Source organism: Rhinolophus sinicus, chromosome 12, assembly GCF_057876585.1.
Source record: "Rhinolophus sinicus isolate RSI-liver-muscle chromosome 12, RSI-T2T, whole genome shotgun sequence".
Taxonomy (NCBI): Eukaryota; Metazoa; Chordata; class Mammalia; order Chiroptera; family Rhinolophidae; genus Rhinolophus; species Rhinolophus sinicus.
Genome location: NC_142512.1, coordinates 47,825,186 through 47,851,158, shown reverse-complemented (window position 1 = coordinate 47,851,158; position 25,973 = coordinate 47,825,186). Strand labels below are relative to the sequence as shown.

The following is a 25,973-nucleotide window of genomic DNA, read 5'->3' as shown; positions in this document are numbered from 1 at the left end:
TTTCCCCAGAGTCACCAGGGCCTGGCCCATTATCTGATTCTTCCGCCAATGATGCCAGGCTGAGAGAGGAAATGGCCTTGGATTTGAGATGGACCTCAACCATGACCTGTGTGTGGTTAGTGGAGGGAGTGAGAATATCCTGACTTCTATTTCCCACTTCTCCCAATTAGAGCTTTGCTTGGCTGGTTTGGGAAAAGCTATTATTTTGGTGGTTCCTACATCCCTGGATTGTCGCTGGAGGAAGCCTCTTCACTTTTCTGAAAATCAGAAGCTCTGAGCAGATGGGTTCTGAGAGGGCTAATCCAGAGGCCATTTTCAGGCCCCTTCTCCCTCATTCCAAAGCCCTATCCTCACAGCCATTACCACAGCAAAATCAGGGAGGATATCAGTGTTGTTCATCCGAGGAGGGCAGGCACTTCCTGTTTCTAAATATATCGAAATGAAACTCCTTAGTCAAGAAGTGGAGGATGTTGTTCTTCTGTTGTTCCGTTGTTCCCAACCCCGAACACTCTCCTTTCACCCCAACCAAGTTCTCACCGATCCTGGGGCCTCAACTGGCTCATTCTTTGCATCCAAATCCCTACCTGAACAAAATATGCTGAATATGTGCCAAGTACTTTACCTTCACTTGCTAGCTCCGGCCTCACAACTTCCCTAGAGGTCGGTGCATGTGGTAGACAGACTCTCAAGACAGCCCCCTAGGTTCCGAGCCTTGGCCTCCACACACCTTCTCCTGAGCAGTCAATCAAATGCTGCTCCAGGTACTGCCATAAAGGGTCGTCGATGGGATAGCGAGATTGTCCAGGTGTGCTTGACCGAGTCACATGAGCCCTTTAAAAGTGGAGCGTTTTCTCCAGCTGATTGAAGAGGAGAAAGTCAAAGATTCAAAGTACCATACGGATTTGCCGACTCGAAGATGGAGGGGGCCATGTGCCAGGCGAGGTGAGCAACCTTTAGGAGCTAAGATTGGTCCCCAGCTGACAGCCAGCGAGGAACCAAGGACCTCAGTCCTACAACCACAAGGAAATGAATTCTGCCAACAACAAGAAGAAGCTTGGGAGCAGATTTTTTCCCCAAAGCCTCCTGCCAAGAACTCAACCTCGCCGACAACTTCACTTCACCATCAGCCCTGTGCAGAGAAAGGCACACCAAACTTGACTTCTGATCTACAATGCTGGGAGCTCATAAATGGGTGTTGTTTTAAGCCACTGGTTTGTGGCAAGGTTGTCACACAGCAATGGAAAAGAAATACAGTACTGCTGCTTACTTCATTTTATAGAGGAAACCGGGGACACGGGGGTTATATAACCCGCCTTCTAAAGTCAGGCAGCAAGCAAACCACAGGCAGGCTTTGTACCAGAGGGTCTGGCTCCAGCGCTAACCAGCAGCTCCATTACCAGGCAGCCTTTGATGTCCACAGGTCCTCACTGTTCTCCTTCTGGAAAGGCTGTTCCGGCCACCTCCACCCACCATGACCCTTCCCTGGCAAGATGCACCTTCTCCATTTAATGCCGTATTACTTTTTATGACTGTGCACTGTCCAGCTTCGTGGCAGTTGTCTGGAGCCACATGTGAGAAGGAATAGCCGCTAGCTCCTGGCATGCCCATGGTCACACTAGCACCTTTGTTTCGTGGTGTCCCACAGAGCCAGAGTAAATATCTGTGGAGCAAATAATTGGGAGCAGACAACATCAGGATTTGGGTGCTGCAAGACAATAGCCTGTTATCTGCTATGAAGAAAGCCTTGAACAAAAACAATCCCAACTATAAAATCAAATCACCTCACCTCTAACTTGTCTATTCCTCCTTAAAAAAGTCTAAGGCAAAACCACCTTCCTGAAATGTGGATCGGGGGTACTCTCCCTATTGCAGTAGCCTAAACAAAATCAATTTCCGAAAAGAAAAAAAAAATGCCCTGAAGGAACATTGAGAAGGTGTCATTTGCCAAAAAGAGGGAATTTCCTCAGTTTCCTGTACTTCCTGAGAAAGAGCAGCCAAGACTTCTTTCATGGAAGAAAAGTGGGAACACAGAGACCCTGACTTAGCCAAAGCAATCTCTGCTCTGCCCGTGGGCAGGTGCTGACCTGTGTTTTTCTTGTGATTATTCATTAAGCTGGAGGCTGATGAGAGCCTGCGGATTCTGCTGAAGTAAGCTTGCAGATGGCTAAAGGCCGAGTGGGAATCCCATTCTAAAGAGCTGCAGTGTTCATGAAGGAGAAGTTACTAGGCATAAGAGCATCTGTGTACCTGTTATTATAGGCAGGCAACCACGTATAAGCCACATGAAAACCATAGGATGGAAATTTTAAACAAAAGGGCTTAGTTCTTTTTGTGGCCTGTCACTTGGCAGGATGTCCTCTGGTTGAAATGTGAAATCAGGACAGAACTGAGTTGGAGCGCTTTGGAGAGCTGGCATCCAGGACTTTCAGTCCCAGGAGCCTGACCTTGGAGGCCAAGCCCTGGCAACAGCCAACATAATTTGGCTTGAGCAAGAGGCAAAGTTTAAGGGCCTATTTTATTGGATTCACTAGTAACAAACCAAATACATTTGGGAAGCCACAGGAAATAGAAAATGGTGGATTACGGTTCCTAGGGAGCCAAGAACGTGTAATAAAATTCAGCAAACTATGGAGAGTGAAAGAGAAAGTTAAGGAGTGTTGGCACAGGGGCACATGGATTGAAAAGCTGGAGCATAAGAAAAAAGAAACAAGGTGGCCTGGGAAGAGATGGGGTTTTAGAAAACTTGGGAAAGGTTGATGGGTTAGGAAAAAGCGGTGCTGGCAGAACAAACGGAAAGCTGTTCAGCCTGGGAAGTCAAGTGCAGCTTTCCCACAGCAAATTCGCCTTCAGCTCTCACTACCCGGGTCAAGCTCTGTAGGTCGTAAGTAAATATTGTTGACCAAAAGGGAGTCTAGATTGGAGGGACAAATGGTCTCTCCTGACCAATTCATGTAACCCACAGGGTCTCAATTTCATCCGTTTCCAATGGGATTTTTGTGTTTCTCACTCTTTTTCTTCTGTGGCTGGAGGGAAGGTGTATGTAGCTGCACTCACAGCTCAGCTCATGTTTTTGCAGTCTTAATTAAAAATTATGCCCAACCAGTAGCAGCTTATTTATACATTCTATGCTCCCCTGATCATTCAGAGATACTAGAGAAAGTCAGAGTGACCAACCACAATGCCATAATCAAATCAATCCCTTTATTGTCCATCCTTTCATTGCAGGGGTATTTTTTTTTTAGAAATAGTTTTCAGTGCAGTTTTTTTGTTTGTTTGTTTGTTTTTAGATTTTTATTGGGGAAGGGAAATAGGACTTTGTTGGGGAACAGTGTGTACTTCCAGGACTTTTTTCCAAGTCAAGTTGTTGTCCTTTCAGTCTTAGTTGTGGAGGGTGCAGCTCAGCTCCAGGTCCAGTCGCCGTTGCTAGTTGTAGGGGGCGCTGCCCACCATCCCTTGCGGGAGTCGACGAGGAATTAAACTGGCAACCTTGTGGTTGAGAGCCCACTGGCCCACGTGAGAATCGAACCGCAGCCTTCGGAGTTAGGAGCATGGAGCTCTAACCGCCTGAGCCACCGGGCCAGCCCCGCAGGGGTTTTTTTAATTGGGGTCCTTAGACCCCATTGATGAGGTCTATAGTTCCCTTAAAGTTTATGCAAATTTTGCATCCTATGTATATGTTTATTTTCTTAGGAAATAGTTCATTATGTTTGCAAAGTATTGTCTACATTCACCAGGATCCTTTGGTTTCAAGCAACAGAAACCCAACTCAAACTGAAGCAAGCAGGAAAAGGAAATGCAGACTCAAGAACCATAGGACAGCTGTCTCTACTATCCTTCTCCTTGGTTCTCATACCTCTCTTAATCCCCTCCTGTGGTTTCAAATCCCAACAGCCCTGGGACCACAGCAGTTAGAGGGCTTCTCTGATTACCAAAAAGAAAGATTCTGGGCAAAGACGCTGATTGGCCAGGTCTGGGAACACAGCCTGACAGTAGAGGGCTGTGATTGGCCCAGCTTTGAGGCGGATGCCCATTTCTCAACCAATCATTGACATCAGGGAGGCAGAGTCATTGGAAACTCTCCATTCAGCTCTCCATTCAGCTCTCCATTCAGGCCATGTGGCTCAGAGTGGGGAAGGGCAGTTCCCCCAAAACCCGGCTGAGTGCCCAGACTACAAGGGTCCTAGAAGAAATGTTGTTACCAGAGTAATGCGGGGAAGTTTCTCAGCTTATGCCTGCTACAGTTTCTGACTTCTCAAGCCACTGTTCTGGAGTTTTAATAAGACATTTTAAAAGCAAATTTATTCACAACAAATTCCTAACGTGCAGATTTTTTTTATACCAACCATCGAAATCCTCCCAAGAAGATAGAAATCTTTATTTATTTGAGCTTTCCCTTAAGTCACCCTTACTCTCTTAATGGCAGCCTAAAGAAAAAGTTGATGTTGACCCAGCTCGTTCATGGGCTCCTGTCTCTTTCTCCTGAAAAGAGATTCCACTTGGAGCCAACATACCTGTATTTTAATCCTGAGAAAAGCACTTTTTCAGGACTGTTTCTCCTTTTGAAATTAAGAGGATGAGCCTGTGGTCCCTGAAGCTTCTGAAGCTGTTTTCCAAGCATTGCACACCTTCCACCAGGATTTATTCTGCAAAGTCTGTCACAGTGAAAATATGGGACATTTTCCAAGTGTGCTTCACGGGCTTCTAGGGTTCTAGGTGGCACTTCCTGGGTTCTGCAAATGATTGATTAAATTATCACCTTGGGAAAAAAATGTACTTTAAGGTCATTTTGGTGTAATAGGAAAAAACTCGCCTTCAGTTGTGTTAATGCGCATTGTAGAACGTTGAGCCTGCCATGGGGAACTTATACAGAGAGATGGCTTCTCCTCCTGTCTGTTTAATTGAGGAGTATCCTGAGATTGCAAGGTGAGCTGTTAAAGTACGTCTCCCATCCCAACTACTTACAGGATTTGTTCTACTCTGCTACCAAAAACAATATGCAGGAATTAATTGGGTACTGAAATAAGACTATTCCTGTCTCAGCAGGAACCACAAGTGCTGCCTCGTACTGAAAGCCTCAGAGCCCGGACCTCTCAGAGAACTCTCTGTTGAAATGGACTAAACTCCCTCAGTGCAACTCAAGGGCATCACAGCCCACGGGGAAAAGTTGGTGCTCCATGTTTATTATAGTCATATCATTATGTTATTATAATGGCGAGAAAATGAGACATTCGTATAACTTGCTATCAGAAAGTTAAATACACCATCAAGGATGGGTTTTATACCACAAACTGTTCTGCGTCAGTAGCCTGGACCCCTCACCAGAGAAGCCTTTATGAGCTGCACAGCATCGGCTCGGTGCCTGAGATGTCACACTTCCAGGAAGCTGGAAGTCAGGTGTTTAAGCCATCTTTCTCTTGGCATTTCCTGAGCAAGTTCTGAGAAGGAATTCCGTCACTGTATTTTTTTTTCTAGGGCTACCATAACAAATTGCCACTGTTTAGGCCACTGTTGGTGGCTTCAAACAACATACATCTATTCTTTCTCAATTCTGGAGACTGAGAGCTGAAATCTAGGTGTTGGTAGGACAGCACTCCCTCCAGAGGCACTATGGGAAAATCCGTTCTGTGCCTCTTCCAACGTTTAGCAGCCGCTAGTGTTCCTTGATTTGTGGGTGCATCACTCCAATCTCTGCTTCCTTGGTCACATCCCCTCCTCTTCTATCTGTGCGTGTCTGTCTGTGTCTTCTCTTCTGTCTGTGTGTCTCCTATAAGGACACATGTCATTGGATTTAGGGACCACCTGGATAATCCAAGACGATCTCATCTCAAGATCCTTAATTTAGTTATATCTGCACAGAACTTTTTTCCAAATCAGGTCATATTCACAGCTTCCCAGGAGTGGGTCATGGACATATCTTTTAGGAGAACACCATGCAGCCCACTACCATCACGTCCAGTTTGAATACAAAGGTCACGCCGTTACCATTTTCGTTATTTAAAAAAAAAAAAAAAAAATTAATCTTTTATATAAAAGACTATCTGCTAGATAATTTTTTAGATACATCATAAAGATAATGATGATATCTTATTATAAATAAATGTACAATGGTTGAGAAAATGGGTCAAAAGGAAAATAAGGACACACAAGGCCCATGGAGCCAAGTGGGAAGAACTCAGAACACTACTCACCTGAGGGTGAGGTCTGCTCGGGGGAACCACCAGCCATATCTGGAGGGTAAACAACCAGCCAGTGGCCCAGGAAGGGCACAGTAATTCCTGGCAATTCCATGCACGACTCCCCCCACTCCTTCTGCACCTCATAGGACAGTGTGGTGTGAGGACCCGCGGCTCCCACCTTGGAAGAGTTCCCCGTTGATGGCTGTCAGTGCCTTCCTCAGTATAAGCGGGCACCATGTCCCAGAGCAAGTCCATAACACCAGGTCCATACAGGCCCCCACACTGGCCAGTCCTGGCACTTAGATAAGCCGGCTGGTCTTATCTAAGGAGAGAATTTAAAGCATGGGGGCTCCAGAGGAATGCGCGGTGGGTACATCGTGTGGATAGTCCTCCCCCAGCCTTGCTTTCCTAGCAGAGTTTCTGCTCGGCATTGAGTGGCAGTGCATTTCGGATGAAACTCCAGGCAGCACCTGGAGGGCAGCTTGTCAGGGGTATCATTCAGCACAGAGACACAGACTTGGCAATTAGCTGAACTTAGAGGTAGGAACAAAAGGCTCTTTGTGAAGGTCGTGGACGGGAGAGTGAAATCAAAGCCACCGACCTCTGTCCAGAGGGGAGCCCGAGGTCTGAGGGCGGGCTGGGTTCTCCTCAGACAATACTTTTGAATCTCCTGTGACAGGCGAGCCAATGGTTAATCAATGATTAATCAATGGTAAGTCAAAGCCGTAAGCCATGGAATGTGGCTGCAAAATGTTGGCTGAAAAAATATTGAAATAGATTATAACCAAATGCTCACCTTAGGTATGACAAAAACCATCAATAAAACGAGCATTGAATGCCTAATTTGGGCAGTGTAACTGCTCGGGTTGAAGTCATTGCAAAATGTACATTCCAGGTAACCAAATGAGATGTCATTCTGTTCTCTTATTAGCTGTGAATCCATTCAAAGGAAGGGGAGGTCAGCCGAAAACTGTGAGCCTGGATATATAGCAATTGAATGCAGCAGCCCTTCTTTTTGGCAGGAACAGAGCTAGTGGTCTGTTTAGGCTACTTGTATCTTGTGACATTAAAACCACTTTATCTGCATATATGAAAATGCTTCTTCTTCACTCTCCTGGCAGGGGGTGCTGTGCCCAACTCATCCAAAAAATATTATTTTCTGATTAAGGTATAAATTAACAAGCGAATAGGCGAGAATGGTTGTACCCACAGAACATGGTCCGCTGGCTCTGCCTCTCCTTCATGTCTCCTTCCAAAGCTGCCCACTCAGAGAGGGCTCTCCTGTTCCCCCCAACCTAAAGGGATCCCAGACCCTTTTACCAACTCCCGCTTTATTTTTAACACGATTTAACTCCTTGTTTATAGATATGCTTAGCGTATAAGATCACTAGATTGTAAGTTTTATAAGGATTGTACTGAATTGAATGGATATAATCACATCTTAATCCCCAGAACCTGTCTTATTTGGGGGGGGGGGGAGTCTTTGCAGATATAATTAAGTTAAATATTGAGAGAACGAGATCATCCTGGATTATCTTGGGAGACCCTAAATCTGACAGGTATCCTTCTAAGAAAAAAGCAGAGAGAGATAAGGCACAGACATAAGAGGGGACGACAGTGTGACCAGGAAGACAGAGAAGGGAGCACTATGGCCACAAACCAGGGCACCTCTGCAACCACCAGAAGCTGGAAGACACAAAGAGTAGATTCTGCCCTGCAGCCCCCAGAAGGAACGCGGCCCTGCTGACGCCTTGATTTCAAACTCTTGGATTCCAGAACTATGAGAGAATATATTTCTGTAGAAAGCCACCCAGATTGTGGCGATTTGTCAGAGCACCCACAGGAAACAGAAGGGTGGAGCTTTATTTGCTTCTTTGGCTGTGTAACCCATGTCTAAGTGCTGCTTGTACATAGTAGGTGCTTAATAAGTGTGTAGGAAACGAAGGAGTTAGAGAGTACTCAAGAGGCTTTGTTGTTGGGCAGTCCTGGGTTTAAATCCTGGCTCTGTCACACAAGCCCTGGAAGACCTGAGGCTCGTTTCCTCCAGCCTCAGGTTCCTGTTCCCCAGGGGGTGTCAGGCGGGCACAGTGAGGTCACGGGTATGACGCACTGAATGCGGTGCCTGGTTCACGCAGCACTGAGTCACCAGTAGGTGAAGGAGGACCAGGTGGTCATTCTTTTATGTTCCTTATGGGTTATTTGATAGCCGTCAACATCCCATATTGATGGCTATGATCCACTGATGCTTGATGTTCGGCTCATGATAAAGAAAGAGCTTTCTGGATCGCCCGTTGCCCTTGGAAAAGTACCAGCGCTTCCAGCCTGGCCACTGTGTTGGCTTTCTTGGCCATATCTGGGGCTTCCAGAGAGAAAAAAATAACATTTATCGATCTCTCCACAGTCATTTGGTGTCAAATACCTAATGCTTGCGGACTGGGAGGAAACACAAACGGGGTCGGTTTGCAGTTTAGTCTGCCTGTCTCAGAAATTACACACACACACCCAACACATTTCTGAGTGAAAACTGGTCAGCTAACATTCCTTAATTACTTGACATTGAAATGACAGAAATTTTGCAGATTCCAGGAATGACTCCTACTCTTTTCTCCTCTTTTCATAAAGCATTTATTAAGTCAGTTAAATAGGCTGATCTCTGCTCACTGGAGACCTGCCCCTTCAAACCCCACTTCACAAATTCTCTCATTGAACCCTCACAGCAGCCCCATAAAAGAGGAACGGTGCTTAGCCCCATCTTCAGATGAAGGGGCGGCTCAGACAGAACCTGGATTTCAAAGGCAGAAACAAATCTGAAATGAGATCTGAGTGCAGGAGGCTGAGAGGGCAGCGCTCCCAGAGTGCCACCCCTTGTCATCAAGGCCCAGAGGTAGGTGGCAGAATGGCTTCCAGGTCTCTGCTATGCAAGTAGAGACGGCTGGGGCCTTGCTGGAGGGCAAGTTGCCAAGAAGCATTAAAAGCTTGAAAAGCAGCCCAACTCCATCCATCCTTCTACACCATAGACCTAATTTATTTTTACACTGAAAATATTTGCTTTTATAATCATTGTTGGTAGAAGCTCTTGTCCCCGGTGATTTCAGACTTGGGTTTAGTCACAAGCCTGCCACTTCCTAGCAGTGCGATCTTGGGCAAGTCGTCTGCGCTGCCCTTCCCTGGTTCCTAGTATCTGTAAAATGGAGGGAGTAATTGTGACCTTATCGGGAGCTTCTGTGAGGATTCAGTGAGTCAGAACTGGAAACTGTAAGACAGTGCCTGGCCCTGTGTTAGGGCTGTGTGTGGGAAAGCTACTTCCCTTGTTACTATTCAGACCTATAGGCCCATTTGGGGTCTCTGGTTCCTCTTGAATTGATGTTTGCTTGTGAGGACGTGGTTCTCATACATGGGACTGTGTGTGATAGGCCCCTTCTCATTCGGGCCCCCTCTCAGCCGGGTCCACGCCAGCTCAGAAGCCCCATCAATCGTCTAAATAAATCTTCGAAAGAGCGTCTCTTTCTCTGCAGCCTCTGTGAAAGAGCAGAGATGGCTCAGGTCAGAAAGCCTGGCTGTTGGCTCCTCCTTTCCATGTGCTATGTTGTCACTTCCACGTTGTGGACCTTAATTTCTTCCTCTGGCTCAGAGGTATGGTCTGCTCACAGGGCTTGAGGGGACTAGAATAAGACAATACATGAGAAGAGCCCAAAAAATATATTTGTAATAAGCTCTACGCAAGTGCAACTTACTAATAGCGTGACATACAAAGACACATTCGACGTTAGATAAGTACCATGAGGCTGTGGCAGAGGCACTGAAGTCCGCATGTCCCCCTCTGTGTCCCAGCCCCATTGCAGCTAGGTGGGGCCATGTGACTAGTTCTAGTTGACGTGAACTCCATCACTTCCTGGCCAAAGCGTTTACGAGCCAGGACTTTACCAGTTCCTTCCTTCACTTGCCCTGATGACTGTGATGGTGTGTCCGTCAAGCTGGGTCCCGGAGTCACTCATCAGATGCCCTACTGACCGTCATTAGCCAGGGAGCATGAGTGAGAAAGTAGCCTTGGATGTGTTAAGCCACTGAGATTTCAGGATTAGATTGTTACTCTAGTAGGACCTGATTTCATTCCACAAACTCAAGGGTGAAAGACATGTAACATTGATTTCTTTTCTCAAACGAAATCAAACGGGACTGAGCCCCTTTTCTGTTAGGTTGGTTAGAAATGTAATGTAGGTCATCACGGGAGGGAGCCCCTTTCTCCAAACCCTCTAGTGTTGGGGGAATATCCTTAGGGTCTTAGGTAACAAAACATTTGAGGGGGACCCTCTAGTCCATGCCCCATCACCTGGTCTCTGCAAGTGGGTGGCACTGTTGTTTCTGTGCCAAACTTGAGCTCAGGATTATTTGCTAAGGTAGGTGTCTGGTGCCCAAAATGCACGTTCCTAGGCACACCACACAGCCATTTCCCAGCACCTTGGCTCCCCTCCAGGAAACAGGCCAGACGCACGACTCTAAAACTACTTTCCTTTCCTAATTTTGGAGCATCTGCGTGCTTCCCCAAACATCTATGCCGCCCCACCCCCACCCCCCATCTAGCATATTCCTTTACTGAGTTTAGGTTTTCCAGAAATAAAAAAATAAAGCTAGAGAGGGAACGGGGTAACCTGTCTAAAGATCTGCTTGGTCCTGGATCAGAAACACCCTCTGAGACAAGGAAACGCAAACGCCCAGCTCCCTTCTTCGAACAGGGTGCATACAATTCCACAAGAATTTTAAAAACACATTAATATCTCACTAAATTACCCTGCCGCATGGGTGACTGCTCCTGCTGTGGAGGAAAGTGGGCCCAGCTCTGCAATCATTCAGTTTGTAAATCAGATGGGAAAATGATACCATGCAAATTAGCCCTAACTCACAGGCCACGGCCTTGAAAGAATTTAACCTGTGGGTGAGCCCCCAGGAAATTTGCCTACAAACCATGAAAATAGGTGCCCCCAGCCTAACCCTCTATTGCAACCCCCTACACTCCGGTCCCTCCCTCCTTCAAAGGCCCATGACTGTGTGATAGGCAGTAAAGCAAAGTTCAAAATCTTTTTAAAATAAATGTGTTCTGGTAAACCCTGGATTATTAGAGGAGCCAGGGTGTGGTTTTTTTTAAAGCTCCTGCGTTTTTTTAGCCCACTCTGAATACTGCCTTTAGATCACATTTTTGTTTGTTGTACTTCGGAAAATGGTAGAGGAGAGAGAGGATGTATATCCATCCAATGTCAGTGTCATTTGCGGTGTGTGTGTGTGTGTGTGTGTGTGTGTGTGTGTGTGTGTGTGGATATAACAGATATTTGTTTATTTCAGGACTGCACAGTTGGAGGATGAAAAGAACCAAAATTATGACATTTAAATGGGTCAATATTGCATCTTTTGCAAGTAACACGTGTGTTTGTATTTTATCAATATGCTTGTTAGATTGGTCTGACAACTAAATGAGTGTGACTCACATGTGTTTTTTTAAACAATTAAATAACATTTACGTTTTTTGCTGTGCTGGAGATACAGAAGGAGTGTAGGAGGCCCTGAGGAAGGCTTTTATGTTATCTATGGAAAATACCAGACTGCAGAGTCCAGAATCCACCATAGCTATTTTCAGGTCATCGTCAGAGGATTAAATGCTTTATTTGCTGGGATTCTAAGGCTCCCACCCAGGGTTTCTCAATCTCAGCACTACTGACACTTGGGTCCAGGTACTGTGTTGTGATAGGCACTCCAGTGTGACAGCAGGACGTTTACCAGCATCTCTTAGCACACGCGCGCTCACACACACACACACACACACAAACGACTATGACACGAAAATGTCTCTCAATATTGTGACCCCTGAGGGGTGATGTTGTCCCCTTGAGAACCTCTGGTCAACAGCAGGGAGGTGATCGTCCTATGAAGAAAAAGTAGTCTGCAGCTCTGGGAGCCCTGCTCTGTGAGTAATCACATCACAATTAGGCTGAGGGGCTCCTCGGTCCAGGGTTAATATTTGGTGTTTCCCAACATGTATTGTGTGCGACACAGAATCCCGTGAATGTCGACAGGTGCTATGTAAAGGAAGAGTTTAGGAAATGCTCTCTGAACAGGAGGCCTGACTGTAGGACTTCTCAGAGCCTTGACTGCCATTACATAACTGCAGCTCTCCCAGAGGGGCGACACGCTGCGTCTCTTTCCAAAGGTATTTGCGTGTGTTTGGTAGTCATTTTAGTGCTTAGCTCTGTGCCCAGGACGAGACTCGAAAGCCTGGCCCAGCTAGAGGGTATCTGCCACTTCCTTGCCTTGACTCTGGGGACCCCTTAGACCAGGGCTCATTCTGACCTTCTTCTTCAGGGTGTCCAAACTACACACATTGTCAGCGATTGATCTGGAAGTTGTTTTGGAGATAGATAAGCAGATTTCTCACTGAGGCCGTAGTCCCAGTTCCGGGAATGTCCCTTCTAGCTTTCCACAGGCATCTATCTCATGCTGTGAGAGGATCCAAAATCAGCCAAGTCTGCAAAATGGGCAAGTCTGGCCACTTTGATAAGACCATTTAAAAAAATCACGTTTTGGGTCATGAGGACCTAGATTTCCTCATTTCCTCTCAGATTTCTCTGTCACGTAAGCAAGTCACTTTATCCCCAAGTCCCCAACTACACGGAGCTATTGTCTTCTATGATACCTTCCACCAAATGTCTGAAAGATGGCCACGGTGATGCTCTCCCTGCCTGGATTGCGCCTCCTGGTTGAGTTTATGGACCTAGAGATCCCTCTCCCTGGTCTGGGAGTAGAGGGTGGAGCCTGGGAAGTCAGCGGGGAGGCTCGGCGGAGAGCTTCCGTGCGAGGAGCCAGAGGGTGGTAAATGGGCCGTGATGGGAAAGGCATATCGAGTGGTGATGAAGAGCTTGACCTCAAAAGCCAATCAGCCAGATTCAAATCAGCTCTGTGGCTGCCACTCACCAGCCAGGTGACCTTGAGCTAGCTCAAGACAGTGTCCTACTGGTGTCAGTCTCCTCATCTCTAAAAGAGGGCTGACAGGCGTGCTTACCTTCAGGGCCCACACAGATAATCCAGAATCACTCCCCATCGCCAGATCCCCAACTTAGTCACCTCTGCAAGTCCCTTTGGTCACATAAGGAAGCGTTCATGGTTCTAGAATTAGGAAAGGCCATCTCATAGGCGATGACTCAGCCTGCCGCAGGGGCCATCCTCTAGGATGCAAATTAGAGTTCTTGCTTTTACACTAGTAAGCAGAACTCAGGTAACTGGGAAATTAAACAGTAGCTGCAAATAATTCTTCACAGTGCTCCTTCCCTACCCACATGAGACATACAGACCACTATAAATATGGAATCCCAGATCATAATGATAATAACTCACGTAAACAGCTATTAAATTCACTCAGTCCTCACCAAAATCCTATCAGGTGCATTTATTATCCTTACTTTTCAGATGGAGTGAGGCACAGAGAGGTCAGATAACTTGCCCTAGGTCACACAGCCATGAGTGGCAGCACCAGGATTCAGAACGAGTGGCCTATGTCTCCCACCCTCCCCTCTCTCTGGATCTGCCAACTGATCACTAAGAGTGAATCCGATCTGTAGATACAGTCGCATTGCTACCTGTCACCTACCGCTAAAAATTGAGTGTTGGTCCACGAGCTAGCCGAAGTAAATATTCCTTTAGGACTGAAAGACAGACTCCAGAGAGTGAATGCACTTCTATCTTGGGAAGTGAAATGAGGAAACATGAAGCAATTGGGGAACTCCCTTTGGGGTCTGCCTGATGGCTGCAGCTCCCGCTCACTATTATTGTGTCACAGCTGCCATGGACTTCCCTTCAACTCGAGGGCACAGAGATAAATGGATGAGGAGGCAGACCACCAGAAAGGGACAACATGGAGATCGTGCTCTTTGAGTCCATGGGATGGAGCGGTGGGGAGACATCTGCAAGCATTCTGTGGCCTGTTTATAATGAGCCACAGGATTTTGATGGTGAGTCAATCACCCTGCTGAAGACGCATTTGAGGAAGAGCTGGTCATTCCACAAAATTCTGTAGTGAGCCCATGCAAACCGCAAGAACTCAGTGCATGGTCTCAGAAATAAAGTCCATTCGAATGGTGAACAGAAAAACCATTTCCAAAAGCCCATGTCCTCCTTGGTCTCAATCACGAGCACTGAATGCTGTTGCTCGGACGTTCTCAGGTACTGGCCAGGAGACTTGAGAAGGCCCATTAGATAGGGCCCTGACTTTCCTAAAATAATGTGCCTGAAAGCGACAGGATAAATATTCAGTAGGTATTTCTGGGTTGTGAATTGCACAGTTGCCTGTCAGAGGCAGGTTTACCATAACGGCTCAGCCCAGGTGGGTACAGAGAGCTGTAGGGTGGGCAGGGAAGTGAGCTGGTCAGGCAGCACGTTGCAATCAAGAGATATTTCTTGAAGCATGAAATCTCAGAAGAAAGATCTAAGTCTTCGAGGCACCTGTAATTTTTTGACATCTTTTCTCATTCTAAATTTTTAAAAAATCACTCTCATGTCTACTTTTGTATTGATAATTTGGCACTGGTCCGCCAAATTGTATAAGCACCAGACCTTGCTAAACCTGGGTCCTTCTTGGTCACAGGAGAAATAGGACAGTACAAAGGAGGAGTTTTCCAAGCTCATCACCACCGTGATAAAAACAACTCTGAGAAATGGTCTTTCTAAGGCTCATGTCAAGAAAAAGAATATCAAAACAGACATACGGATCAAACAGACGCACAGATTCCATTCAAAAGCCAAGTCCCACAGAACTTCAGTATAATGCTTTTTCAATTTTCTTTACAACAAAGTGCTTTTGGAAATTCTTAAAATGAGTATGGCCAACCTTATGCGTTCCATCCCAACAGAGAGAGAACTCTAGTACAATTCCCTTGTGCAAGAAGAGATTTAGTTCCCCCAAGACCTGACACTAGTGTTTCAGCGTCTGGTGGAGCTTCTGCAGCAGGAAGCTTCTACGGGCATCTCAGAATAGGTTATTTATAGAACACTCAGTTACTGTGCGCATAGAACTTCGCCAAACGCTGAGGAAGAAGCCGAAGAAATCCAAGGCAGGTCCTTGCCCTCAAGAAACTTAGGGTACGCTTGAGAAGAAAGCATGTGGCTCTGAAATCTTTCACTGTCACTCCGTCTCTCTTTCAGTGCGATGGCACCGTGGTCACTAAAGTGAGTTCCCAACAGAGAGAATTTTGACTGAGTGTGTCACAGACCCACTCCCACCTCCCTCCTGCTCTTTAGAATTCTGAGTGCAGATGGCAAGGACTCCATGAACCTCCATAGGTCCCTCCTAAGCCAGGTGATGGAGCAGGGAGTGCCCCATCATATCTCTCCACCTGGTACATACCACCTAAAATTGCTCAGGAATGAACAGCTCCAAGAAATGTAATTAGCAAATAATTAATGGACTATCACCAAGTTCCTCCCCAGGGGACCCTAGTATGAGCTTTTAAAGCAGAAAGTGTCACTTCTCATAATAGCTTCCTAACCAGTGGATTTCGCACACTATAAATTCTATGACGCACAATTTAAACAGCTAGGCTTGAGGGGGCTTGGCCTCGTTGCTTTTGGAAGGGAACTCACGTCCAGATACCAAAGGGAGACTAGTTATTTCACTGGAAAGGACACAAGTTATTTCTCAACATCAGTCCATTCTGACTCAGGAGAACTGGGAAATTTAAAAAGCAACACAGTTCAAAAGAGGGAAGGATGGCAGGTAGGATTTCTGGAGATTTGAATATTAGAGCAAACATAGGGTTTACAAAAAGCACGCACATCAGCTTCTCTCGAGTAAACCTGTGGTTCCCATTAGCTGTGTTTCCAGAAAAATACAGAGGTTAGTTCTTATAGAGTTGTGCATCTCCTATGGGTGAGAGAGGAGCACATTCATTCAGGAAACATTCAGTGACCACCTGTCACATGCCGAGTGCTAAGGACCCATTGTCAAACAAAAACAGGAAAGGACTTTTCCCTTGTAGTGCTTGGGGTGGATTAACACAAGCAAATGTGAAATTAAGGGTGAGATGTATAAAGGAGGATACATGGTGCACTGGAACACAGAAATAGAGACATGGGACCTGTCACTTCCAACGAGGTGAGGCTTGAGCTAGTGGACAGGTGAGAAGGACTTAAGTGGGCAATGAGGAGATGAAGGAGAGCCCCAGACAAAGTGTCCTGTGCCCAGCCCCTGCAGCGGGATGGATCCATCACCTCTGTGGCTGGAGAGCAGGGACGTGGGTGCAGACCGATGCTGTCCAAAAGAACTTTCCGCAATGACCACGCGGCCAGTGGTGTAAGAGCAAAACCGAGAGAGTTCCTTAAAAGTCAAAAGCCCAGACAAACATCTTCGCCGCTGCTCATGCATTTCTATGTCTGAGGACACTGGAAGTTTTTATTTTCTTCTGGAGAATAGCATTTAAAACCATCCGTCAAAAGAAATGTGTTTGGTCCAGGACTTTCTAAAAGATTTTGCATTCAATTATTTGGAAGTAAGTTTGGCCCGATGCAAATAAAAACGTAAAGAGCTGTCCCTTACACCTATGGCCAGCCTTGGTTCTCAGTGACCTTCAAACTCAGAGAGAGCTGTCCAGTCCTCGCCAACCCTTTTGCTATTTACCTCCCTGACTCGCGTGTATCATTGCCTCATTCCCATGGAATTCCCTCATGTAGAAATTTTCCTGTGTAGACCACTTGGAGTGAAATAATCAAAGACCAGATTTGTCTTGAAGTATCAACCATCAAATTCCTGAAATATTCTGTAGCCCTTCAGTACCAAAAAAATATACTCAAGCCATAGCATATGTTGGTGCTGCTTGAGAGCTTCCAACCTCTTTCAATAATAAATGTGAGTACCTTCTTTTCAAGGGGCTGGGATAGGTTTCATCAGGGGTGCCAAGATGAACAAGACATCCCCGCTGTTCTTGATTTGGGAGAAGGAATGAGAAACGTGACTAAACCTCCTACTCCTCGGCATATGGCAAGAGCCACAGGAGAAGTGGGAGTTGTATGAAAGTTGGCGGGAGTGGGAGAGAAAGATCACATCTGGGTGTGGGGTTGGAAATGCTTCCAAGAGGAAGGAAGCTGCATGGGAGTTTGGCCCTGGAGGCTGGGAAGGGTTTCAGGAGATGAAAATGTGGAAGAAGGCATTCCACGGGAAGAAGCAGCGTGAGGCGGGAAGAACGTCTGGGAGCACTGAACACTGAGCTTAAGTAGGAGGGCAATGGGTGGGGGTGGGGAGGTTACAAGATGAAAAGAGGCCATACTGGGGAATGCTAGAGTTAGCAGTTTGGAGGATTTTGCCGAAGGGAGGCGCTTGGAAGCTGTGTTTTACAGTTAATTTGGCGGTGCCCGGGGCCCGGAGTGAAGAGGGAAAACCCTGAATCGTTGTGGGGACAGAGCCCCAGAGAGTAGTTTACAGGCTCTCGGCCTCATGTGAAGGGGTGCTGGCTCGGGTGGTGAATGGCCGTCGGCTGTGGCTGATTGGCCGTCGGCTGTGGCCGGTTAGCCAATTGGCCGCTGGTATAACTGCTGCAACTACGGAGGACTGCTGAGGATTGCCGAGGAGCCGAGCAGAGCTGAAGAGAGCGGAAGAGGAGAGCCGAGAGAGAGGAACAGTCGAGAGAGTGGAGGAGAGTCGTCGGTCGGTCGGTTGGCGGAAAGGCAGACGGCAGGTCACACGTCCGGTGGGCCCAGCCTCCAGTGAGACCATAGTGGTATGACTCCCCTACCTATGGCTCCGTGGGTGTTCCTTTTCGGCCTCACCATATCCTGCGTTCTTGTGTGGGGAGCGGGAGCGGAGACCCCGCAGGCCGCCCCGCATGACAATCGTGAATATCAGTCACGAGGATATTCCAGTCTCCAGGTATGAGGTGTCCCAGGTAACAAAAAGAAAAGGAGAATTTTAGAGGTTGTGGAGGTGAAATTACAGGATTTAGAAATGATTTGGAGGGGAAAGCAGTCCAAGATGTCTGCCCTTGGGCACGAATGGTTTGCTCCTTAGTTTTGAGGAGAGCAAATGGAGGCCTCGATTTCCCCTTCCAATACTTTCTTGGCTTCTCCACTTTCGTGGCCAGTGGAGAATATCCTTGTGTGTACATTTGTGTGGTCCAGTGAGACAATTATTCCAAAAGGGCCTGACCCCAACCCACAAGAAACCTGTAAATAAAACGGAGGCATCCATCCTTGAAACCAAGTAGGGAGAGGGACTCAATCCTATTCCTTCTGTTTCCTCCAGACAAGACAGTGTAGGCACCGAGGAGGTTTCTCAGACCTGAAACCATGCGGTCAGTGACGTGGAGCACGGGGGCCTGCCCAAGCCTCTGAGAACCTTCCAGATCCTTCCTGAACCATCTGAGTCACAATTCTCCTCCCTCCTTGCTAGGCTTGCTCACAGCACCTGGCTAATTAACACTGCACCCCAGTGGCTCTGCCCTCAGGATCCCAGAAGGGACGGGGGCACGGGTGTCAGACTCCACGTGCTCTCAGCTCCCCACATCCCAGGAGGAGGATCCAGACCCCACTGAGCCCAGCAGGAGCAGCTCAGGTGCCCAGCTCCAGGCTTCCTACCCCTCTCCATGCCAGCAGACGCCCCCTCTAGGTCCCAAGGCCAAACAAGCCTGAACACTCAAAGGATGGAAAACAGCGTTTCTGTCAAAGAGAATTTGGATACTGCTGAGTGTGCACATGGAAAGACCACAGACAAGCTACAGCGGGATTCTGAGGTCCCGTGGATAATCCTGGACCTTGCAGGCATGTCAAGCCACGCCAGTGGTTGTGTCTAATGCAACAGTAAGACATAGATGTCATTCCCCTACTTGTGGGAGGTTCCAAGGGGTTTTGCTCTGGCTTGCAAAGCTGGTTGTTCCTAGTTACCTGCTACAACTGTGTTTTTTAAAACATCATCCACCTGGTCTCTAGTCTTTATAATCACTAATAGTAATAATCAGCGATAGCAAGCATTCTTGGATGCCTATTCTGTGATTGGATATTACTACACTTAATTCTTATGACACAATGATGTAGTGTCAGCGTCCCCATTTTCTGCAATAGGTAAACTGAGGCTTAGAAGCATTAAGCTACTTTTTAAAGGCCATGCCCTGTCCTCAGTCTTCTCATCTGCAAACTGGGAATAAGAATATGTATCTCGTGGGATGGCTGTAGGCTCACGAGACCCCGTGTGTATGCCAATGGTGCCGAACCTGATCCTCAAGGTCATTCTGCCACTAAGAGGAAGGACCAGGTCTTCGTGACACAAAACCCCGCATCTTTTTTTTTACTATTGCACTTCTGATTAGCTCCTGCTCAGTCTCTCCATGTGCAAATGTAGCAGTAATGTCTACGTTCTGCTCACCTCATTTCAGCAGGGGTAGAACTTTGTCATTGTCATTGTCACCCAAAACAGGCCTCGGGTTTTGCTTTTGTGCTATTTATTCTTTACTTGGGAGAGTCAAGGAAGTGTCCATGCTGGAGATGGGGACAATTGAGATGGTCCTTGTAGGTAAGGACTGCTATCACAATGGACTGAAAACATAGAAGCGTCCTAAGAAAAACATTTAGGGTCATCTAGAAAACAGAAAAAAACTAACTAATGATTCTAATTTCATCTGGAAATGAGGCAAAGGTTTAATTAGGTGCTGAGTGATGATGAAGATTATTGGAAAAGGTGCCTATCTTGTTGACTCACATATAAGATGGGATGAGGGAAGTGGTTTTGTTTGTTTATGAAAAAAAGTCCCTAATAATTGAGGACATGGGGAACAAATTTCAAAGTCCTTATTGGAACCCAGGGGCAGGTGAGATGGCCAGGTTCTACCCCATTGTGGTGTGTGTGGGCTGCATAGCGTGGGAGCTGACACCATCTCCCCAAACCATGGCATGCGTGTGACACATCAGGAGTGAGAGGCAGGACAGGGTGGGAGGCGACCATGGTACCCTCCCATCCTCCTCCCCACCCGCTCCCCAGGTTGTGACACGGGCTCTGGCGAGGGCAGAATAGCAAACCAGAGAGCCACCTGTCCCCACCTAAGAGTGTGAACTCTTAAGAGCAATTTGTCCTCATCCAAAAGTGACACTCAATTTGCCACATTTTTTTTTTAGTTTAGATGCTGTATTCCAGGCTGTCGTAGTAGCTGGAATCCATCAGTTATCAGCTCCACTTAAGAAACCTCCGCCCCCTACCCACCCCTCCTCCCAAAACCCAACTCGGTCAGACTAACAGTTTCTCTTTCTCCTAACTTATTTTCTGTGCTGTTTTAGTTCAGGGTGACGAACTTACCTCAGGACTTTGCAGTCTTTCCAGCCAGACTCCCAAGAGAGTTCAGCAGTCCCGTCACTTTAGCGTCAGAGTAGCCTTGGGAACTCGAGCCTGGCCCCACTATTTTTTCCAATAAAAAGAAATGTTAAAAAAAGTTTCTTTAAAAAGCTGGTGGGTCTTTAACACCCTGGGTCTGAAAGCAGTTTAACACGTGTCGCTTTCAATCATTATATCAGTAGTTGAAATATTCCCCCATCCCAAGTGGGAAGGCTCGCAGAGGACTTTTGCTCTCTTGGGAGAAGTGTCCCACCATCTTTCTCTCTCTCTTGCTCTTGGAGACCAATCTTAAAATAAAAGTGTTCCCTTGCTTTGCCCTGTCTCCTCTGTACACATGCTTCCCCGGAGCTAGGTGGGAGGAAGGTATCTTAACATCACCCTACTCTGGCCCATGTCACATCTGCATTTGCTTTAACAGCATAGGGCACAGAACACAAACTGGCTGCTATGTTTGTTGTTGCTTTTTTCCAGCTTAATTGAGGTGTAATTGACAAAAATTATATGTACTTAAGTATAAAGCTTAATATTTTGATATATATGTGAAATCATCACCACAATCAAGCTAACCAGTTACCAGTTACCATTTGTGTGTGTGTGTGTGTGTGTGTGTGTGTGTGTGTGTGTGTGTGTATGTGGTGAGAACACTTACGATCCGCTACCCTTTTAGCAAATTTCAAGAATATAATGCAATATTGTTAACTCTAGTCACATTGCTGTGCATAAGATCTCTGGAAGTGCTCGTCCTGCATAATGAAAGCCTGTACCCTTTGACCAACATCTCCCCACGGCTCCTCCCCCCAGCTCCTGGCAACCACCATTCTACTCTCTGCTTCTCTGAGCTTGACAATTTTAGGTTCCTCACGTAAGTGAGATCATACTTCTCAAGTTCTTGAACAATTAGGAAAATTACTATCATAAATGGAAAAGATAATGATGGACTCCTGCTTTGTTTCCATGACTTTCCTTTCCAATTTGGGAGTTACTTGTACAGGTAGAGAAAGTAGAGATAGGTGCCTCACAGATGACCCCTGGTTTCTTTGTCAACATTTCTCTGCTTTGTTTTCACCCTCCTGGCTAAAGAAGTACTCTGCCACATTGTTAAAAACAAACAAACAGCAACAATAAAAACCCTAGAAACTTTTTCTTTTAACTGGCCGAGAAGAGAAGCTCACTGTATACCAAAGCACCTTTTTAGGTAGAAATATCCTCACCTATTTCTGAAATAAGAAAAATCAATTCTGTTGAAGTCATGTTTTGCATCTTAAGTAAGTGTTCTCTACAGATGAAAGTAGTAGCATGTTAGAGTGGCGAAATAAAATCCATATTGTTGTGAACTTAATGATTGTTCCCTCCACCAAATTCATAAGTTAAAGCCCTAACCTCCAATGTGATGCTATATTTGTAGGTGGGGTCCTTGGGAGGTAATAAGACTTAGACAAGGTCATGAAGGTGTGTTCCCCATGATGGGATTAGTATCTTTATAAGAAGAGGACGAGACACCAGAGTTTCCTCTCTTTCCATGTAAGGACGTAGTAAGAAGGTGGTCGTCTGTGAGCCATTAAGAATTGATCTTGGACTTCCAGCCTCTAGAACTGTGAGAAATAAATGTCTATTGTTTAAGCCCCCAAGCCTGTAGTATTTTACATGGCAGCCAGAGCAGACTAATACACATATCCTGCTGGCAAATACTTATCTTAGCGCCCACACAAGCGGATCCAGGAAAAAGTGAAAGAATGTAGGCCTGCCTGGCTGAGACAAGTCTAACAAAATTGTGTAGATGGGAGGAAATGTGCCCAGAGAGGAAGTTCCAGCTGTGTACAGTTTCCTTTCAATCCCACCACCTCCCTCTCCTAACTCCCTGACCTGTTAGATGAAAGTTCTGGGGTGGACCTCACTGGTGATTAGCGGCAGATTGTGGGTGAACAAGTGTTAAGGACTGAATTGTGTCCCCCCCAAGAGTGATATATTGAAGCCCTAACTCCTATGGTGACAGCATTTGGAGATAGAGCCTTTAAGGTGGTAATTAAGATTAAATGAGGTGACAGGGTGGGGCCCTACGCCAATAGGACTGGTGTCCTTACAAGAAGAGAAAGGGGCCCCAGGGATGCACTCACACAGAGAAAAGACCATGTACAGAAACAACTAGACAGACAGGAGACATCTACAAGCCAAGGAGAGAAGCCACAGGAGAAACCAAACCTGCCGGCACCTTGATCTTGAACTCCCAGCTTCCAGAACTGTGAGAAAATAAATTTCTGTTGTTTAAGCCACTCAGTCTGTGATTTTTTTTTCAGGCAGCCTGAGCGTACTAAGACAGCTGATCAGGGTCCTTTATCCATTAAACTGTGGACACAGTACCTAGAATACACAGAAGCTTTTAAAACACTCCAAGACCTGAACGAAGACAATGTATTGGCTCAAAAATGAGAATTCCAAAATCAAAATGAATTAATATAGAATTAAATGTTTACAAAACAATGAGTCAATGTTGATGCGGTTCTATTACTAGATGCTTTACTCATAACAGAATTCAAAATGATTAAAAAAAAAGAAACTTTCAAAAATTAGCGCAAAAAAAAATTGAAGGCAGGGTGGGTTTTAATATGTTTGATATGATATGAGGTGAAGGTCTCCAAAAGTAGGGGTGCCCTGGAATGGGTACCAAGAAGGCCAGGACCAAAAGCTGCCAGAGAACCATTCCTTCACATCGGTTTATAAAACTGTGCTTCTTCCTCAAGACAAATGACTTTCACCCAGGACAGAAAACCTCAAAGAAGGTGTGGGGTCAGAGCCCCAGAGAGTAGTTTACATGCTCTCGGCCTCACGTGGAAGGGTGCTGGCTCGGCTGGTGGATGGCCGGCGGCTGTGGCTGGTTAGCCGATTGGCCCTTGGTATAACTGCTGCGGCTACGAAGGAGCCGAGCAGAGCCGAAGAGAGCGGAAGAGGAGAGTCAAGGAGAGTGGAGGAGAGTTGTCGGTCAGTTGGTTGGCGGAAAGGCGGACGGCAGGTCACGCGTCTGGTGGGCCCAGCCTCCAGTGAGACCATAGTGGTATGACTCCCCTACCTATGGCTCCGTGGGTGTTCCTTTTTGGCCTCACCATATCCTGCGTTCTTATGTGGGGAGCGGGAGCAGAGACCCCACAGGCCGCCCCGCCCGACAAATGGTGGAGTGAGCAGGGTCTCTAGCACGACAGAAGGACAGCCATGTTATTTTACTTTATTCACACAAGGGTGAGGTGAGTGACAGTTCACTTCCCCCTTGGGCCAGAACTCAATGAGGCAAGTTGGTATCCAGCACTTCCCAAACTCTTCCACTAGGGGGCAGTGCAGAACAAAAACAGCCTCTACTCCTGAGGGTCTGGCATCTTGGAGGTATATAGTCTGAGGTGACCATGTGAAATGTTCTTTGAAAAGTAGGGTTTTATCTTAAAACGCGATCATGTATTTTTGCTTTCTTCCCCATACCGTGTCTGTATTTACTTTAATATAAAGGCAAATTGAAAAACTATTTACCAATTAGAAAATGTGACACTCAAAGAAGACTGGCCATGTTTGTTTTGTTATTCACTCCATCACAGACCTCAGAGGTGAGGCAGCACAGTTTGGATGAAATAGAGATGCAAAGAACAGCCAAATCCTGACCCCACAGTTCCACCTACTCCCCACAATCAGCTTTACGTAGCCAGATGACCTCGTGCTAATTTCCCTTGCTTTCCGATCCGAAGGCCTCCATCTTTTTCTTCAACCGTCCATGGATTCAACCTTCCTCTCTAATCCTCAGATATTACCTGTCCCTCGCCTGCCTCTCACAGACTCATATTGTCCCAAATCCAGGCGCGCCCTCCACGTCTCTCCTTCAATCCAAACACCACCCCCTTGAATCCAGCCGAAGTCCACTTTCTTCTCCTGTGGTCTTCCTCTGACTGGTTCATCATCTAATCATCTCTCCCTTCTCCCAAATGTTAAGGTGTTTTAGTCCAAACCACACGTCTAGCAGTTGATTTACAACTGCCTTCTCTTTCGCTCTGATAATTTCGCGGACACACAACTTGTCTCCCAAATGAGACTCCACACCTCTGAATGACAGTGACATTGCTTTTTACTTTTTTCTTTTTACCCTGGCAGAAAAGAGTCCTGAGCAGAACAAACAGTAAATGGCTCATTAATTCTTCTTTTCCTCTATGATGGGTTGATTAATCTAACTCAGCTTCCAGCTCTACTTACAGACCCTCAACCTCCATTCTTTTCATTCTCGCCGATTACCTTCTCTGCCCTATCTCCTGACTCCTTAGGTCAGAAAATATTGAGAAACACAAGGTATAGACTTTCTAATGGGAAAGTGCCCACACAGGCTCCGGATCACTCCCTGGGATCTCAGATTATATGAGGTCCCTGATTTTACTCTTAACTAGGTATTTGCCCTTTTCCGTCACAGGATGTGTCACAGTTTGTAGTAGGTATTTGTGTATTGTGTGTGCTATTGTGTTAACTGCCTGTTTCGCTCACTAGATTCTAAGCTCTCTGAGGGCACGGAAGGGCCATGCGGCTGTTTGGCCCTCATGGTATGCTAGTACAACATAAAGCCTGGTACATATTAGGTGCTCAGTGTCCTTGTTAAATGAATGAAAGACTGGAGGATGGAGAGTCCAGACAAGGTGTTTCAGCAAGACTTGGCATTCTTGTTCCTCCAATTAAAAAACATAATGAAACCCTTCGGCTCTTTCAGGCGACACAAGATATACAAAGAGCAGCTGAACCTCACTTCCCTGGACGCCCCACTGCAGCTCCAACTGGAGGCCAGCTGGGTCCAGTTCCACCTGGGCATCAACCGTCATGGGCTGTACCCCCGGTCCAGTCCTGTCGTCAGCAAACTCCTCCACGACATGAGGCACTTTCCCACCATCAGTGCTGGTGAGGCTCACAGCGCCATGCAGGATGGACTGACTGTCTCCCCGAGAGGCTGAGTAAACCATCTCTGGCCCCCCAGATACAATATTAAAGGTTGACTCTAACTCCTGATACAGAGAAAAACAAGAAGAAAAACAACCCATAGACACCCACCTTTTCTCTTTGAAAGAGATCTTACAACCACAATCTTATCACGACCCACTAAGGGAGGCTAAGGAGCTATTCTGTCCATGTAAAGAAAGGCGGTCACTACTATTGAGCAAGGGCTTCTTTTCAACCTTGCAACTCTCTCCTACGCAGTTATCTCAGGACGTGGGCATGGTCATTGCCATTTTACTGATGGGAACCCTGAGACTTAGAAAGGTTCAGCCCCCTGGCCAAGGAATGAGGTAGGGCTGGGATTCAAACATGGGCTGCTATCTCCAGGTCTGTGCTGTCAAGCACTATGACAGTCTAAGTGACATAGCAGGTGCTTAGCAGAGACCAAACCAGCATCGGTTTCCCAGCCAGGTGCTGCTAGAGTGTCCATGGAAGGGCTAGAA

At 46.6% G+C, this 25,973-nt stretch overlaps 1 protein-coding gene across 2 annotated transcripts in view; it reads left to right on the top strand.

The window, feature by feature from the left end:
• FAM20A (FAM20A golgi associated secretory pathway pseudokinase) overlaps positions 1-25,973 on the top strand; it is a 40,626-nt gene that overhangs the window by 4,938 nt on the left and 9,715 nt on the right. For both annotated transcript variants that reach the window (XM_019732847.3, XM_088802339.1), the window contains exon 2: positions 25,250-25,434. In XM_019732847.3, the coding sequence (XP_019588406.3) occupies positions 25,250-25,434 (185 nt within the window). The remainder of the gene's footprint in view (positions 1-25,249; positions 25,435-25,973) is intronic.